At 41.0% G+C, this 16,135-nt stretch overlaps 1 protein-coding gene across 1 annotated transcript; it reads left to right on the top strand.

Annotated features, from left to right (window-relative positions):
* The first annotated feature begins 2,969 nt into the window (after positions 1-2,969).
* dmbx1a (diencephalon/mesencephalon homeobox 1a) lies at positions 2,970-11,217 on the top strand. The gene is made up of 5 exons (XM_061043478.1): positions 2,970-3,323; positions 6,757-6,926; positions 7,058-7,236; positions 7,902-8,307; positions 8,900-11,217. Exons 2-5 carry the CDS (start codon positions 6,773-6,775, stop codon positions 9,346-9,348), a joined length of 1,188 nt encoding a protein of 395 aa, XP_060899461.1. The 5' UTR covers positions 2,970-3,323; positions 6,757-6,772; the 3' UTR covers positions 9,349-11,217.
* The last annotated feature ends 4,918 nt before the right edge of the window (positions 11,218-16,135 follow it).

Here is a 16,135-nt window from a genome sequence, read left to right as displayed (position 1 = left end):
CTCTGACACTCTCTCCAGTTTTTCCTCACTTTTTTTTCAACACATAGGTGGATTAAGGCAGAGGGGCTTTTGTTTAGATAAAGCGAAGGATTAGGGAGAGATTTGCCCCCATAAAGTTGTGGGCTTAATGGGCCTTTTATCCCTGCATGTCCCTAAAGCTGTGTTGCCTCTGGATTAGGACTACACAATGGGGCCCCTTGTGCAGAAGGATCCGGGCCAGAGAGAGAGAGAGAGAGCGAGAGGAGAGGGAAGGCAAGGAAAAGAAATGAGACAGAAGGACTGAGACAAGGGAGAAAAGAGGGCAAGAAGAAAGAGTGGAGGGGATGGAAAGAGAGAAAAAAAGAGGAGGAATTATGCAGCTTTTTAGATGAAACTGACAGGTTGAAAACTTTGAGAGGAGGGATTTGCCCAGGAGATCCTGGGATCGTGTCACCAATAAAAGGGATTTCAAGAGGATTCAGAGGCGTGGTGCTGACAATAAAACTGCAAAATTATCGCCTTCCTGTTGAATTCATTTATCTAATACAGCCTCTATTTAAATAATAAATAAATACCAACGGGTCTGGCTGTGAAAGTGCTGCTAATAACGTGTCTAAGAGGTGGCTCCTGGCAAATTGCTTTGTTATTCTTGTCAAAAAGGGTCTCCTGCAAGAAGTCGATTTTAAACTACACATCAAAATGATTAATTGCCGTGGGATGAACAGATGCTGAAATACCCTTGAATGGAGGCAGGGAGGCTGAGGCCTGCTGGATTGCAGACTTAATGTATTCATGAAGTTGCAGAAACATCATTAAGAGTATTAATTAGCTTTCAGAGAGCAAAAATCACAGAATTAAAGATCTTTTTGTTGTTTTGTTTCCCATCAAATGCAGGTTAAAACATAAAGAGAAAGTTTTCTTTAAACATCTGTGCGAGTTTTTTTTTTTTTTTTGGGGGGGGGGGGGGGGCAAAAAGGGTTCAACCTGACAGGAAATCAATAAAGGAACAGCAGACATTCTTCCTGCAGAAATAATTTACACTCTTTTAAAGGTTAAAATTCACTTTAGGTAAGGGGATTTCGCCATATGAACATTTTTAAATGTTTGGCTGTTTATCATGGAGGTCATTGTTCCTGCACCTTATATTCATGCCTGGCCGGGTCCAGGGGAAAGGGGAGCAGTTTTTGGGCGTTTAAGCTCCTCAGACGCGCTGGACAGCTCTAGTCTCTCTAAGGAGCTTTAGGTGGAGAGGCGCTGAGAAGAAACTCTTTCTCGCTTTAATTGCTTTAGAGACGGTCCTCACAAAGAGACAGTGGCCAGATTTACCTCCCGTTTAAGTTCTTATTTCCATTGGTTCACAAGTTAATCCTCTTTCTTTCTCAGACCTCGGAGGAAAAAAAAGCAAGTGATTGGAGCAGAAACCAGAGAGGCACACGAGTTTTTCTGGGCAAGAGAGACACTTTGAAGAGCACATGGAAAAAGTTTAAGGTGTTTCAAGAAATAATTAATAACGCACCACGAGAAGATCATTTAAATAAGTCAATTAGGCCTACACCAGCTAATAATAATAATAATAATAGTCTATTAATAATAATAATAATAATAATAGTCTATTATTATTATTATTATTATTAATAATAATAATAATAATAATAATAATAATAATAATAATAATAATAAACTGTGTATGGACCAAACTAAATTAAAATGACGTTGCGTGGATTAATATCCAAATAACAACGTGAAAAACACCATTGACACTTTGTCCTCATGACTTAATTTTATTTTGTATAATAATAGGCTATTCAAAATCAAAGTTAGAAACCAGATCAAGTGCCTGGTTTACGTAAAAACTATTTTTTTAACGTAAAATTTGACATTTATGTCTCGTGAAAAGCACCTATCTCACCTTGACTGTCCTCACACCTTTCCCTCTGTCAAACAGACCCACGCAGCCACTAAATTTCGAATTTATATCACAGTTGTCCACAACCACCGATGGTCTAAAAACAGCGCTTTGGGTCAAGCTTTTACTTTGCGTAAAAACGCATATTAATATTCCATATTCCATGCCATCCTTTGTCTACTGCTGAAATGTGTGAAACATGGTCAGAGATAAAACTGCGTCATTGGCCAAACACTTTCCCAACAAAATATGCAAGCTTTACATTAAAAGGCTACTTTGCGCTGCCCTTAATTCCCCACCTAAACGGTTTTGCTCCGGGAGAAGAAATCTGCTCTAAAAACCCTTCAAGAAGAGAAGGGCATTATTGCCCTAATCCTCTTACCCGCAGTCATTTTAAGACAGGGGTTTTTGGAGGCTGAGATGGCGTCTTGTCTTCCCTATCCCATCCCAAATCCTTCCAGGCCGGGAGAGAGTCTAAAGGCAGCACCCTGGCATCTATTAGCCATCTCTCCAAAGTCTCTCTCTCTGTTCCATGGCATGAAGGGGAATCCGAAAAGCAAACAAACTAAAGGTTGGTTCCTTTTCCCCACAAAAACTAAGGAGAGGCAACTGGATTAAAGCTCCAAGTGCCTTTTGACGATAGAAGCCTTTTGAAAAAAAAAAAAAAACATGCCTTTTTTATAGATGCCATTTGGTTGAACGTCTGAGTGTCTTCTAAATAGTATAGCCTTGATTTGAATGTAGTATTATTTTATATAGCTGTGAAATGACGTAACAGAAAAGTAGCATATTTAAAGTCTAGGAAAACAGCCCAAAATAATACTTTTCTATTTTTTTTCTTTTTTTTGCAATTAAATGTTTATTCATTTAGCCTATAACAAAAATCAATCTACTATTTTTTCCACAAGTGAGTAATGTCACTTGTCATATTTCGGTGATATTTATCATTTAATATAGATAATTAAATAATGTGTAGACGCGGGGGGATAAAGCGGACAAAATTGACTTAAACTTCTCATAACTCTGGGAGTCAGAGCGCCAGAGTCCACCGCTGGACGATCTGTTATCTTATCAACCTGACTGACAGCACAAGGAACCAATAGGAAGCCACCATGACCCCCGCAAAGCTCTCCTTAAAATCCCACCACCGGGCTCTCGCGCACCAGCAGATGGCGGCTTCCCACTCGTGCGCAAGACGTGCAGAACTGAGCACGAGAGGAGAGCAGGTGGAGCGCGAGCAGGGACAGACTTGAAGTGAAGCAACAGACTGGATGACTTTTTACCTCACTGACGGACAAAAGGAGGAAGACCGGGCTATATTGAAAAACAAACACATGGTGGGTTGAAGAGAAGAAAAAAAACAACCCGAAACCTGAAGAAGTTCATCTACTCGGAGTCTTCTGATATCTGTGGAAGAACACAACTGTCTCTACAAGAGGTAAAGGCTTATTGGCATGTTTTTGTTCATTTAAACATAGGTTTTTTTTTACATGTTGATTTTCTTTACAATGCTTTGGTGTTGTTTAAAACTGGTTTACTTTAATACTGTAAAAATAAGCGTCTCTAAATCGGAAAAGCTAAAGTTGACGGTGTTTAACATCGAACCAAAGCCTGTAACAAATGTTCACTTACTATTAGAATTGAGCATTTCAGACATTCAGCCTCTATATTTTAATACTAACAAGGTAATTTTCAAGTTTGAATGTGTAACCGTAAATACGACCTGACCCCTTTAGCCTTTAACAGACAAAATTCAGCCTACAAAATACAACAAAAATAAAAGCATCGTTTCCAGCTAATTCATCTTAAAGTGTCAATTTTTAATGCTCCAGCCTATAACCTCCTCAATAGTTAAAAGGGGGTTTCTTGATTCTGACAGGTTAGCAGCCTGGTCTCTTCTTAATTGTATTTTTTCTCTAAACGATAGACTATTTTTTTTTGTTTAAATCGAAAGCTGTGTGTTTTATTTTTTCACATGAGTTGGATTCTTCTTCTATTTTGTATTTTTATTTCAATTTAGCCTTACAACAATTATCGCGATCACACGCTGTTAAAATATTCAAACATTCCGTGTAAAAGCCTAAAATAAAATAGCAGACATCAAGACACCTATACCTATCTATGTGCTTTCTGCACATAAATGATCTTTCACACTAACATCACAGAGCCAAAATCACAGAGTCGTCCCTCGCCCTCTGACAGTTTACACTGTGACACAGCAAAGAGCAGATTGTCAGCTTGACTCCTGCCCCTGGGGGCTGTTAGCAAATAACATTTTTCCTCATTTAGCCGGATCAAAGAGTTGCACTGTACATGCCAATTTACATAATGACGGTTTGATAATCGAAGCATTGAGCAGGGCAGCCAGGAGGGCCCAGAGCCTGGAGCACATAGGGGCTTATGAATGACAATAAGTGCGCTGACAGGCTCACTGTGATGAGCTATTGTGCTGCATTCGATATGGGACGGAGGATACAGGCTAGAACCAGAGATGTGTACAAAAGGTGGGAAAAGCTGGTAATCACGGAGAGGCAGGCTGGAGGCGAAAAGTTTACCTGTGTTCAAAAAAATGTTCAGTTTAAATCGTGATGTTCTTTAAATGAATTGTGAAGACAGTAGAATACAGAATACAAAAAATGGGCGTTCAAGTCTCTCACTTTTACCTGTGCATTCAGGCAGGTGTACAAAAATAGACTATAAGCTGTAGTCTTTATATGTAGAGACTCACTGCCCTAATGTTGGCTATTTCCTCTCCTGTAAAATGTTATTTTGATTTGAGGCTTTATAAAAAAAAAAATCATATATCTATCTTTAGAGCAGAGAGGAAAAAAGGCAGTCGAGGAAAAATCCAAGTTTTTTTTTTTTTTTACTGGGGCACATATCATGCTTACCCACGCGCGCGCACGCACACACGCACACGCGGGAACTCCAACCCAGAGGTAAGCAGCCGGTCCCACTGTACGTCCGTCCGTGTCAGCGGTGATGATAAATGGAGGGCCTCGCAGTCGAAACCTATTTGCACTTCCATTAGACGGGGAGCCAAATGGGGATCAACATGCATATTTTTACCCGCGGAGAAGCCATACATCTCAGCCAAAACGTTGCCCCGGGGCGATGGGATAAGAGGCCGCCAGAGAGGGTGAGGGGAGGGGTGAGGCGTGAGGAGGAGGGGGGAGACCATTCAACTCAAATACTTGGGGGAGTAAAGTAAATGTTTAGCGAAGCACCTTCTGTCCCGGCGAATTAAACTATTCCCAACCGACCTCTGATCACATTCATCAGCCGCCGCGGACACTTAATAGGCTGGGAATGGGCACTGCGGGCATTACACACACACACACACACACACACACACACACACACACACACACACACACACACACACACACACACACACACACGGTCGTACTTAAAGCTATAGGACACACTTAGAAACAGAGAAACGTGCAGAAACACTGCCTTTTACAAGAACGTCAACTCAGTCCTTTCAATCTTTCAATCGATTCGCAACAGCCCTTTATTATTATTGTTTTTATTTACTAATGCATTATGGTATAAAACGTAATGACTGAATAGGCCAAATGAATTTCAGAGTGGATTGCATTTGATTGTTACAATAATGATCTAGTCGTGATATAGGCAATTCTTTACCAGTGTGTCTTAATTAAAAAATTAAAAGGTAGACCCTGCAGGTCAACACTTGTGAGTGATTGACATGGATACATTTAAAAATAAAAATTGAAGCCATATCCTGCATAAATTGGACATTTAAAACATTTATAAAAAAAAATAATAAAAGCAAAATAGCAACTGTGAGTTATTTTCCTTAGTCTGTTAAAATGTGCAGCCTGCACAAAAATCACAGGCTAAAACAATAACGGAACATGTGTAATGCAAACCTGAAAATTGTATAAAAATAGTTACATAAATCCATGAAGGAATCCAGTTTCCTGGATTTTGTAACCGCATGTCATAGAGCAGAAAGATTGATATCTTCTGCCTGTGGTCTCTCTTTAATAGTTTTAATATCTGTTTGGGCCTCCGAGTGATTCCCTCCTGTCCGACTCCTCCCTGCTAATACATATCTAATCGTGTCCTCCAGCGTCAAGGAGAACTGCAAAATTGAGTTTGGAAAATGTAATGTAGGCATAATGTAAAATACTCTTAAAGGCTATATATATTTTCCTTTACACAAATTGGTCTCCAAGTTTCATTAGAAACTTAAAATATCCCGGCCTGAATTTTAATTAATAACATCATTAAATTACCCAAATAAAATGTAAAGCTTTGTTTCAAATGTTGTAAAAAAAAACATGTTAAGACCTGTAAAATTGAACAGAATATATTGAGAATACAATTTCCTAAATAATAGCCTATTAAAAATATTATCCAGTGATCAAACTGCAGGTTTTTTTCCATCGAGACCCGGAACAAATCTCCTTATTTCATTTTCCAACACATTTCATCACCGCCCTGATCTGTCAAAGCAGCGTTTTCAGGGGGGGATTTGGCTTCTCTAAGATCATAGAAACGTCGAGAATAAATTCATGAATAAAGCATCCGTCACGGTTCATTATTGGAACGAGTCATAATTACCCCAATTAAAAGTCTTTTGTATAATTAATGGATTGAACAGGGCGATAATTGGATGTTAATGGATAACACTTTGTTTGAGTGCGCACATTTAAATCTATTGGCCCTTGAGCGCGAGGACCTGCTGACATGTAGTTTTTTAGCCTTTTAGATGGTTTAATAAACCAAAAACAGATTATTGTTCATCTTATAAAAAACGGAGGTAATAGCCCACAGTGTGTAAATATGTCATTCTTCTTCTCTTTCTGACCATTATCATCCTCTCCTCCGGTCCGCAGGTGGTGACCTCTCATCATGCAGCACTACGGGGTGAACGGCTACTCTCTGCACGCCATGAACTCCCTCAGCGCCATGTACAACCTGCACCAGCAGGCCGCGCAACAGGCGCAGCACGCGCCCGACTACCGGCCCTCCGTGCACGCGCTCACCCTGGCCGAAAGACTTGCTGGTAATTAAGTGCACGCTCTCACAAACAAAACAGATACTGTCATTCCTAAAAGAAGTAGCTGTGGTTGAATCCTGCGCAGTAAAATAAACCCTCCGTGTGTGTTTCCCTTCCAAACGGCTGCGCATTTCAAGACATCATCCTGGAGGCTCGTTACGGCTCTCAGCACCGCAAACAACGCCGCAGCCGCACCGCCTTCACCGCACAGCAGCTGGAGGCGCTCGAGAAGACTTTCCAGAAGACTCACTACCCGGATGTGGTGATGAGAGAGCGGCTGGCCATGTGCACCAACCTGCCAGAGGCCCGCGTGCAGGTACGACACAATACAACAATAAAACAAAAAACATGTGATATGGAAAACTTTGTCCCCGAGCCGCTGTAATGCTTATGAAGTCCTCTGTTTGCTCCTTTCTTTTTAATGATATCTTTGTTTTTTATTGGTAGTTTTTTTGACCTGTAGTGCCAGCCTATGTTTCTATTAAGGAGGACAAATTTGTTGTTTGGTATGACATTTTTTTTGTTCAATTTAAAGAAATATATGTTTCAAACACAATTAAATATGCTCTGTATTATATATAAAGAGGTTGCTAGATATTGTTTTGAAAAAGAAAAACTATTTAAAAAAAACATGTTTAAGGGACTACTTATTGTGCATTGCTGGAAGAACTTTTCACTTGTGCCTGTACAATGGAAAATGTGGGTTATTCATCTGAATACAACAAATGCTGACAGCAGTCTATATTCAAATATTATCATCACTGTTAAAACTAATTGAAGTTGGATTGAGCTCATTATCTTTTACATTTTGAGTTAAATATGTTACCGTCGTGTGGACAACTTTTGGGTTTTCAGATGCAACTTAGTTATCTGATGTTTGAATCCCTCATGTAGAGTATGTGAGTGTCATCTTAACTCTTCCTTCACTGCTCTTCATCTTTTCATCCCTGTAATTCTTCCTCTTCTTCCCTCTGTGTTCAGGTTTGGTTCAAAAACCGCAGAGCAAAGTTTCGTAAGAAGCAGCGCAGCCTGCAGAAGGAGCAGCTCCAGAAGCAGAAGGAGGCATCAGGGGAAGGAGGAGGAAGCGAGAAGGAGGACGCACCTGCTTCCACAACTGTACTCCCTGAAACCCAGCTCCCCCCGTCTTCCTCCTCCTCTTCCTCCTCCTCTTCTCTGGAGATAGAGGGTCCTGCAGTCCATCCTGTACCTCTGGACATGGAGCTGAACGTCACGTCGGCTGAACACTCTGGCAGCGAGTCTGCGACAGAGGATAATACCACGGATAAGGAAGATGAGAGTAAATGTCAGAGAGAGGAGATGAAGTGTGAGAGGGCGGTGACACCTGGGGATGTCTCTCCTGTTTGCAAAAGACTAAGTCCTAAACCAGGTAAGAACTTAACTCAGCTTAATTTATAAAAGTACGTCTAAACAAACATGTAGATAAAAGTGCCTCACTTGGGAACAAACAGAGTTTTTCTAATAATACCTGTGCTGATCAGCCTCTGATGTTGCCAAAAATGTGTTAATGGTTATTGATGTGAAGCCAATTAACAGTAAAACATCAACTGGGTTCAGGTCAATTATCATGTAACAGTAACACACAACAACAGCATGGTTTAAGGGTTTAAAGTTAATCAAAGCTAGCAAAATGTCATCATCAGTGTGTGTGTGTGTGTGTGTGTGTGTGTGTGTGTGTGTGTGTGTGTGTGTGTGTGTGTGTGTGTGTGTGTGTGTGTGTGTGTGTGTGTGTGTGTGTGTGTGTGTGTCTGTGTGTGTGTGTCTGTGTGTGTGTGTGTGACAAAAACGCCAACCATGACATTACTCCAAACTAAACATTAAAGCCATATTATAAAAGTAGAGCTTACATTTCCACAGAGGTTAGTTGATCTGTGTTAATCCTTATCTTGATTCATGGCATCTCTTCATGTTTAAACACTTCCCATCATTATATAATGTAATATTTTTTTCTCTCTGTCCAGACTCCCCCCTCGTCTCCCCTTCAGTGACCCCCTCCTCCTCCTCCTCCAGCAGCGGCCTGACCAGCAGTGCTCCTCTCCCTCAGAGCCACTCGTACTCCTCCTCCCCCCTCAGCCTGTTCCGTCTGCAGGAGCAGTTCCGTCAGCACATGGCCGCCACCAACAACCTGGTGCACTACCCTGCCTTTGACCTTGCTGCCGCCCCTTCTTCTCTCCCCTACCTGGGCATGAATGTGAACATGCCCCCTGCGCCGCTGAGCTCTCTGCCCTGCCAGTCCTACTACCAGTCCCTTTCCCATCATGCTCAGCAGGTGTGGAACAGCCCACTGCTGCAAGCGTCGGCTGCCGGCAGCCTCAGCAGCCACAACAACAAGACCACCAGCATCGAGAACCTGCGTCTGAGGGCCAAACAGCACGCCGCTTCGCTGGGACTGGACACCATGTCTAACTGAAAACCAGATGAAGGACAGTAAGAGGGAGTTTAGAGACTCGGCCAACACATCACCCCATCCTACTGCTTGTCTGTGTGATTGTCATAGCTCTTTAGGAACCATGGATTGGAGTCTCCTTGAGAACTTGGGTGCAGGACATCTAAATGTCTGAAAATAAAACATGTCAACATGCACTGGACGTGCAGGACGCCAGCTTTTCAACTGAGACCACACGTTTGACTCCTTTAAGCTCCTGAAGCAGCTTTCAATCCAAAACCGTAACCTTGGGGAAAAGACAATCCCAAGAGATATCAAGAACACATCATTTGAAGTGAATATTCACCTCGAAGGACAGTGAACGTATTCTTAACTGTTTCCTGAGAAGAAGAAGTCTGCTGGACCATCGTAACAGCCGAAACGACTTTCAAAAATGTTCAAACAGCTGATGATGCACGCACTCAAAAACAATGCAGATAATGTTTACTCGAAAAATGTGAATAAATGAGGCACTTTCAAAGGATTTAGGCTCATTAGACAGCAGGGGGGAAAGGACCACCGACATTTCAATTAAGCAGCAGTTATGTACATAGCATGTACTACACAACAGCACATAAATAAAAATACATTTCAAGCCATGTTGTCCTCAACAGCGTAATTAAAAGTGACTAATTTACCGGTTTAATGGCCAGTATTATGCCGCTTTGTGCGAAAGGCTGGCTGGATAATGAGAAAATGATTTCAGTGAGTAAATTCTCAAAGCTTTTAATTACATTTTGCCCCAGGCTGAGGGAGTCGGGGCAGACGCAATTATGAACATGAATACCATTTAAGGCCAAATTTATAAATCCCTCAAGGTCTGTGGGCTGAAACGCTCAATAAAAGTAGACACACGCTGGGTATCACTTTCAAATCTGTTAAACAATTGGGAACATGATGGACACTAATGTAAACTGTTGAATAAATGTCTCCATTGTTTCTGGCCTTAAAATTCTCTTGAGGAAACATGCAGCTTTTTCCAACGAAAGCTCGGCCGACTGTTAGCACTTGACGAGGAGAATCACACACCTCTCTGATGTTTTCTGTTCGTGTGATCTGGGAGCAAATATGAAAAAAAAGGCACATTATTTTAGTTATGTAAAATACAAAAAAGTCTATCTATTAATGTTCACTTGTAAGGTAATTGTAAAATTCCTAATATGTTGTATAATTGATAACGGTTCTTTAGCTGTCAGTATGCAAGATTGTATTTGCTGAGCACACCGGCAGCATGTCTACCCTCCTCTCCTGGTTTGTCTGTGTAATAATACGGGTTCAATTAACATCCAAATGTCTTCACTTTCTCAGCTTAAAAGATGCAATAGAAGAAGTTTGGGTTGTTAGAAAACTGCCACTTTCTGTATCTGAGAAACAGATCAATTAAGGAAAGTGAAAATATTTCAAGGAATAATTGACCCTCCTCCTCCTCCTCCTCCTCCTCCTCCTCCTCCTCTGTGTCCTGCTGTCTTGACTCTATTTGAGTTCTGTTGTTGCTGTTCCCCTCTCACCGTCTGTCAGACTCGGTCCAGTGGTAGATATACTGTGTGTGTAAAGGAGGAGGAAAGAGTGAGTTGACCATCAACAGTGTTGTTTCCTCTCTAACAATGTAGACTTGAACTAGTGTTGTTGTAAAATAATCACAAATAAAAACAGTGATGGGAGATCTTTATGATGACTTCTCTACGTGTGCTTGTTATGTTATTTATTTTATTTGATTAAAAATGTTGAATTTTAGAGAAAAAAAAAACCAAGTACCGTTAATGAAGAGGTATCTTTATGTTGTTGTTAATTCAGTGAGTAAGCAAAGTTAAAAACACATGTTTGAACGAATAAACAATAAAAACTTGTAAATTCCTACTTTGCAAATGTTACATATATGAAAAAGCAAATGAATTTAAATGGAAATTATATGATTGCTATTATTATTATGAAATTGCTTGAGAAAAAAAGGTGATACAGGTTAAATAAACAGCGAGAGGAAAAAAGTATTAAGACTATGAAGGGATGGGAAAAAGGGAAAATTAAAGGAACAATAAAAAAAACAACTCAATTATTAAGTAGAGTTTGCAGAAAGACAAAGAGTGAAGTCGCAGAAGAGGCAAAAAAAAAAAAAAACCTAATCTGAAAAACCTAAAATAAAAGAAATATCAGCAAGGAGACATAAGCCATCCCCAATGAATAAGCAGGCCATTATCCTGAAGAATGACGGCCCGGGGCAGTGATTATGCTGCTATTATATCTTTAACAGCATGGTTTGTCAAAACGCACAGACCCCCACCCCACCCCGCCACCCCCCCCCCCCACCTCCCCAAAACCCTGCCCCTACACACACGTGCCACTTGAACACCCCTACCATCTCCTCTTTAATGTGCCCTTGCTCTTCAGTAAACTAAACATACATACATATGTCGTCTGCTATTAATGTGGCCTTTCACATTCATTTCCCCACAGTGTGTGTGTAAATAACAAACACACTGATGCGTTTAGCAGTTTTATTTTCTCAGACTGTTATGGATGACCACAACACAAAAAAGGGATAATGAGCTCACCAGATTAGCAGCGTTAATGTGGGTGTAACACCTCACCCTCACCTTGTTGTGTTTTATTACACCATGAACATCTGTGTGTGTGTGTGTGTGTGTGTGTGTGTGTGTGTCCTCAGCCAAGGGCACCCTGATTGTGTGACTGATAAGATTGTGGTGTGGATATGCAGCAGGAGTGAATGTCCTTGTTATCCAGGGGAGGAATCTGTCCAGCTACACGGCACTATTTCTTCCCATGGGGCTCTGCAGCAGAGAACATAACCCACTACTCTTGTTCCAAATGTTCTCTCTTTTCATAACACCATCCCCCAAACACACACACATGAAAATGCACATACACACACACACGCAGCCTCGGGGTTGAACAGGGAATGCTAGATTGTACTGCTGCAGGGTCAAGTGTGTTGAGCCCTTGATGCTGGATCAGGTGCTTCCATCTCTAACACTCTGGGCTGTATATTCAACACTATACAGCTGTAATCGTCTATTTAAAGGCACACACAGAACTCCATCTACTTTCCTTTAAGCAACTCATGACATGTGTGTATCCAAGTGTGTGTGTGTGCAGACAAAAAAAAAAAGTCACCAAAGATTGTAATAGCATTATCAAGATACAAACCAAATACTTTGTGACATGGAAAACGTTTAAGATTTTAGTTCTCTCAACTTTAAAAAGTATTGGATCAAGATATAGCTAATGTGTAATATCTCTGTGTGATACTCTAACTATATCTCTCTATATATATGAATTAAGTTCTCTTAGCTTGAGACACAATTATTTTACCAGTGCTCTAACAGATATATATTTGTATCTCTGTGTAAAGTAAGACTTTAATAAGAGGAATAATCGAGTGTCTGCATAAGTGTTTAGCCCCCTAAATCTTTGGAGAATTTTCTCATGTTATAGCTGCCAATAAGAATGTTTTTTATTGGGGTGTCTTGTAAAGAATCAGCAATGAAAAAAGTTGAAAATGTTGAAGTGGACATTTTTAATGGTACTATACAAATTATTTACAAAATAAAAAAAAGAAAAGCTTTGAATAATTTGCTGCAAAATATTTAAGAAACTGTGCAACCACCTACCTTCAGTTTAATATTTGTTCATCCAACAGTCTGCTTATTACACGTTATGTTATTTATAAAACAATCAAAGGCGCAAATAAGTCAGTTCAGTTTCAACAGAAAACAAAATGGAAAAATCAAAGGGGATGAATACATGTAAGGTTTCATTTTGAAACGGGACCCACATCCCTGCTGGATTTCTGTATTTCTTGCTTTAACTTTCGTTCCCTTTTCACACACACACACACGCGCGCAGACACACACACACCCTCAGAGCAAGCACCCCACACAAAAATCACAGTGTACCATTCAATCAGTGCTTTTTTTTTCTCCCTCCTCTCCATGGTTCTCTTAAAGGTTTTAACCATGGCGAGAATGAAAAGTGCCAGCGTTAGAGAGCTCGCCCCATTGAGGAGGTGACAGGGTCTGCCAGAATATGATCCTAATCCTGTTTCCAGCATTCTTTTAGCCCACTGGCATCGCCATTTCGCAGCATATTCTCTGAGCTGTCAGGCCCGGGGAAATCCCTCTAATAGTGCATTGCTCAGATACACATCAAAGCCCTCCTGGAAACCAGCAGCAGGAACGTAAGGGAGAGGGAAGCACGAGTATAATCGGACTCACAGCTACACACACACACACACACACCCACACCCACACCCACACCCACACACACACACACACACACACACACACACACACACACACACACACACACACACACACACACACACACACACACACACACACACACACACACACACACTACATGGGTCTTTTGTTAACACAAACAAATAAATGCTAAAAAATAAAGCTAGAAAAAAACTCTACTCAGTCATGATGCTTCAAAGTGTCAAAACTTCTCTAAAAAACAGAAACAAAACAAGAATCCTTGACTTTTTCTCCAAACTCATTTAAAGATTTAATTTTCATCAGTTTAAAAAATAATCAGTCAAGAGAAAGATGAAAAACAGATGCAGAGATTTAGAAACAAGAACAAAAGTGATATCATGAGGAAGTCAACAGGTGTCTAAACTGTGTATCCTGGGCCACCCTCCTTTAGTTCCACTTCATCTTTCATTTTCTTCTTGTCCTTTTTTTCTTAAACACTCTGACTGCCATCTCACCCCTCCCCGGGTAATCTTCTTAGAGAGAAGAAAAACCCCATTCTCTCTCCTTTTAATCTGGCTGCAGCCTAAACCTGCGGCTGCATTTTCAATGCGGGCCTCACTGAACTGTTTGGGAGACTCTGAGAGCCGGTTTATGAAGCTCAGAGTCTGTCCGAGGATACTTCAATCAATAAGTGAGAATATGTTTGGAATACAAACAAAGTAACTTAAAGGACAGTATGTTACTGTGAGGATAAACACCTTCAGCAATGAAGAGAAGAAAGTGTGTACGTATGTCATGCAACAACATCAGTGTTGGCCTGTGTAATCAGATTGTACTCTGATTGCATGTTTCTACAAGAAATTAAAAACCATTCATTAAAATGATATGGATAAAGTCTTCAAGCAAGGAAAATGAAAAAGTGGACTCCCATATCATTATCGACTGTGTTAAAAGAAATTCACTGGGAAACCGATGACAAAGAAAAACAAAACAGACAGACATGAAGGAGTAACCGGCAAATGATGTTGACAAATTCAGGTACAACCTTATTTCAATTTAAAAATCATACAACTGAAAAAAGTAAAGGTAGGGGCATCTCTGGGCTCAAAGAGCTGGTTTGAGCATTGACACTTTTCTTTTATGATAAAAGCACTGAAGAGCTCCACTGAGGATAGTTTGCAAATAAATCAGTTTTGTTTTAAAAATATGACTTTTACCCTTATTTGATAGAGAAAGCCAATATGCAGAGAGAGAGAGAGAGAGAGAGAGTGCGAGAGAGAGAGAGAGAAAGAGAGAGAGAGAGAGAGAGAGAGAGAGAGAGTGAGAGTGCGAGAGAGATAGAGAGAGAGTGAGAGTGCGAGAGAGAGAGAGAGCGAGAGAGTGAGAGTGAGAGTGCGAGAGAGAGAGAGAGAGAGTGAGAGTGCGAGAGAGTGCGAGAGAGAGTGCGAGAGAGTGAGAGTGCAAGAGAGAGAGAGAGTGAGAGTGCGAGAGAGAGAGAGTGAGAGTGCGAGAGAGCGAGAGAGTGAGAGTGCGAGAGAGTGAGAGTGCGAGAGAGAGAGAGAGAGAGTGAGAGTGCGAGAGAGAGTGAGAGTGAGAGTGCGAGAGAGTGAGAGTGCGAGAGAGAGAGTGAGAGTGCGAGAGAGAGTGAGAGTGCGAGAGAGGGAGTGAGAGTGCGAGAGAGAGAGTGAGAGAGAGTGAGAGTGCGAGAGAGAGAGAGAGAGTGAGAGAGAGTGAGAGTGCGAGAGAGAGAGAGAGAGTGCGAGAGAGAGTGAGAGTGAGAGTGAGAGAGAGAGAGAGTGAGAGAGAGTGAGAGTGCGAGAGAGAGAGAGAGAGTGCGAGAGAGAGTGAGAGTGAGAGTGAGAGAGAGAGAGAGTGAGAGTGCGAGAGAGAGAGAGAGAGAGTGAGAGTGCGAGAGAGAGAGAGAGAGAGAGAGAGAGTGAGAGTGCGAGAGAGAGAGAGAGAGAGTGAGAGAGAGAGTGGGGGATGAAATGCATCAAATGGTCACGGCTGGGAGTCAAATCCAGTGATCAGTACGTTTGTACATGGGGACGCCTGTTCTTCTCTGAATTTCCCAGAGGGAACCTTCCCAAGGAATTAATAAAGTTCCTATCTATCTATCTATTCTACTGTCTGAGCTAAACCTGGGCCCCAATATCACTTTGTTTTAGGGTCCACATGACCATTTTGTGACAATATAGGCATTTCACTGTTCAACTGTTTTTTGAAATAGAGTTGTCATCAATTGTTACCGACACAAAGACGATGAGAAAATCTCTGCAACTCCAAAAATGTTGTAATATCATTTGGCCAAACACAACCACACCTTGAATAGAATCACGGCAGAATGAATAGTAGGTAGACCAGGCGAGAACAAGTGAGATCAAGTCAGTCTGAAAATCTATCATTAACTAGAATTAAACATATGAAAACAAAAGAAAGTGAACTGGATGAGAGGAAAGTTAACATGTCTTCTGTTGTTATACTGTAAACAGTAAAAGATGTAAAGATGATCCTTTCAGTAATGTCAAAGCCAATGATGTAACAACACTGTACAG

The sequence above is a fragment of the Labrus mixtus genome, chromosome 8 (genome assembly GCF_963584025.1).
Source record: "Labrus mixtus chromosome 8, fLabMix1.1, whole genome shotgun sequence".
Classification (NCBI taxonomy): Eukaryota; Metazoa; Chordata; class Actinopteri; order Labriformes; family Labridae; genus Labrus; species Labrus mixtus.
This window is presented reverse-complemented; position numbering and strand designations above follow the sequence as displayed.

What these genes read in the sequence shown, in the direction of transcription:
- dmbx1a (XM_061043478.1), top strand. Translation starts at nt 6,773, where the DNA reads ATGCAGCACTACGGGGTGAACGGCTACTCTCTGCACGCCATGAACTCC. An exon ending in CCTGGCCGAAAGACTTGCTG is followed by an intron (nt 6,927 to 7,057) that starts GTAATTAAGTGC and finishes GCGCATTTCAAG; the next exon opens with ACATCATCCTGGAGGCTCGT. An exon ending in AAGACTAAGTCCTAAACCAG is followed by an intron (nt 8,308 to 8,899) that starts GTAAGAACTTAA and finishes CTCTCTGTCCAG; the next exon opens with ACTCCCCCCTCGTCTCCCCT.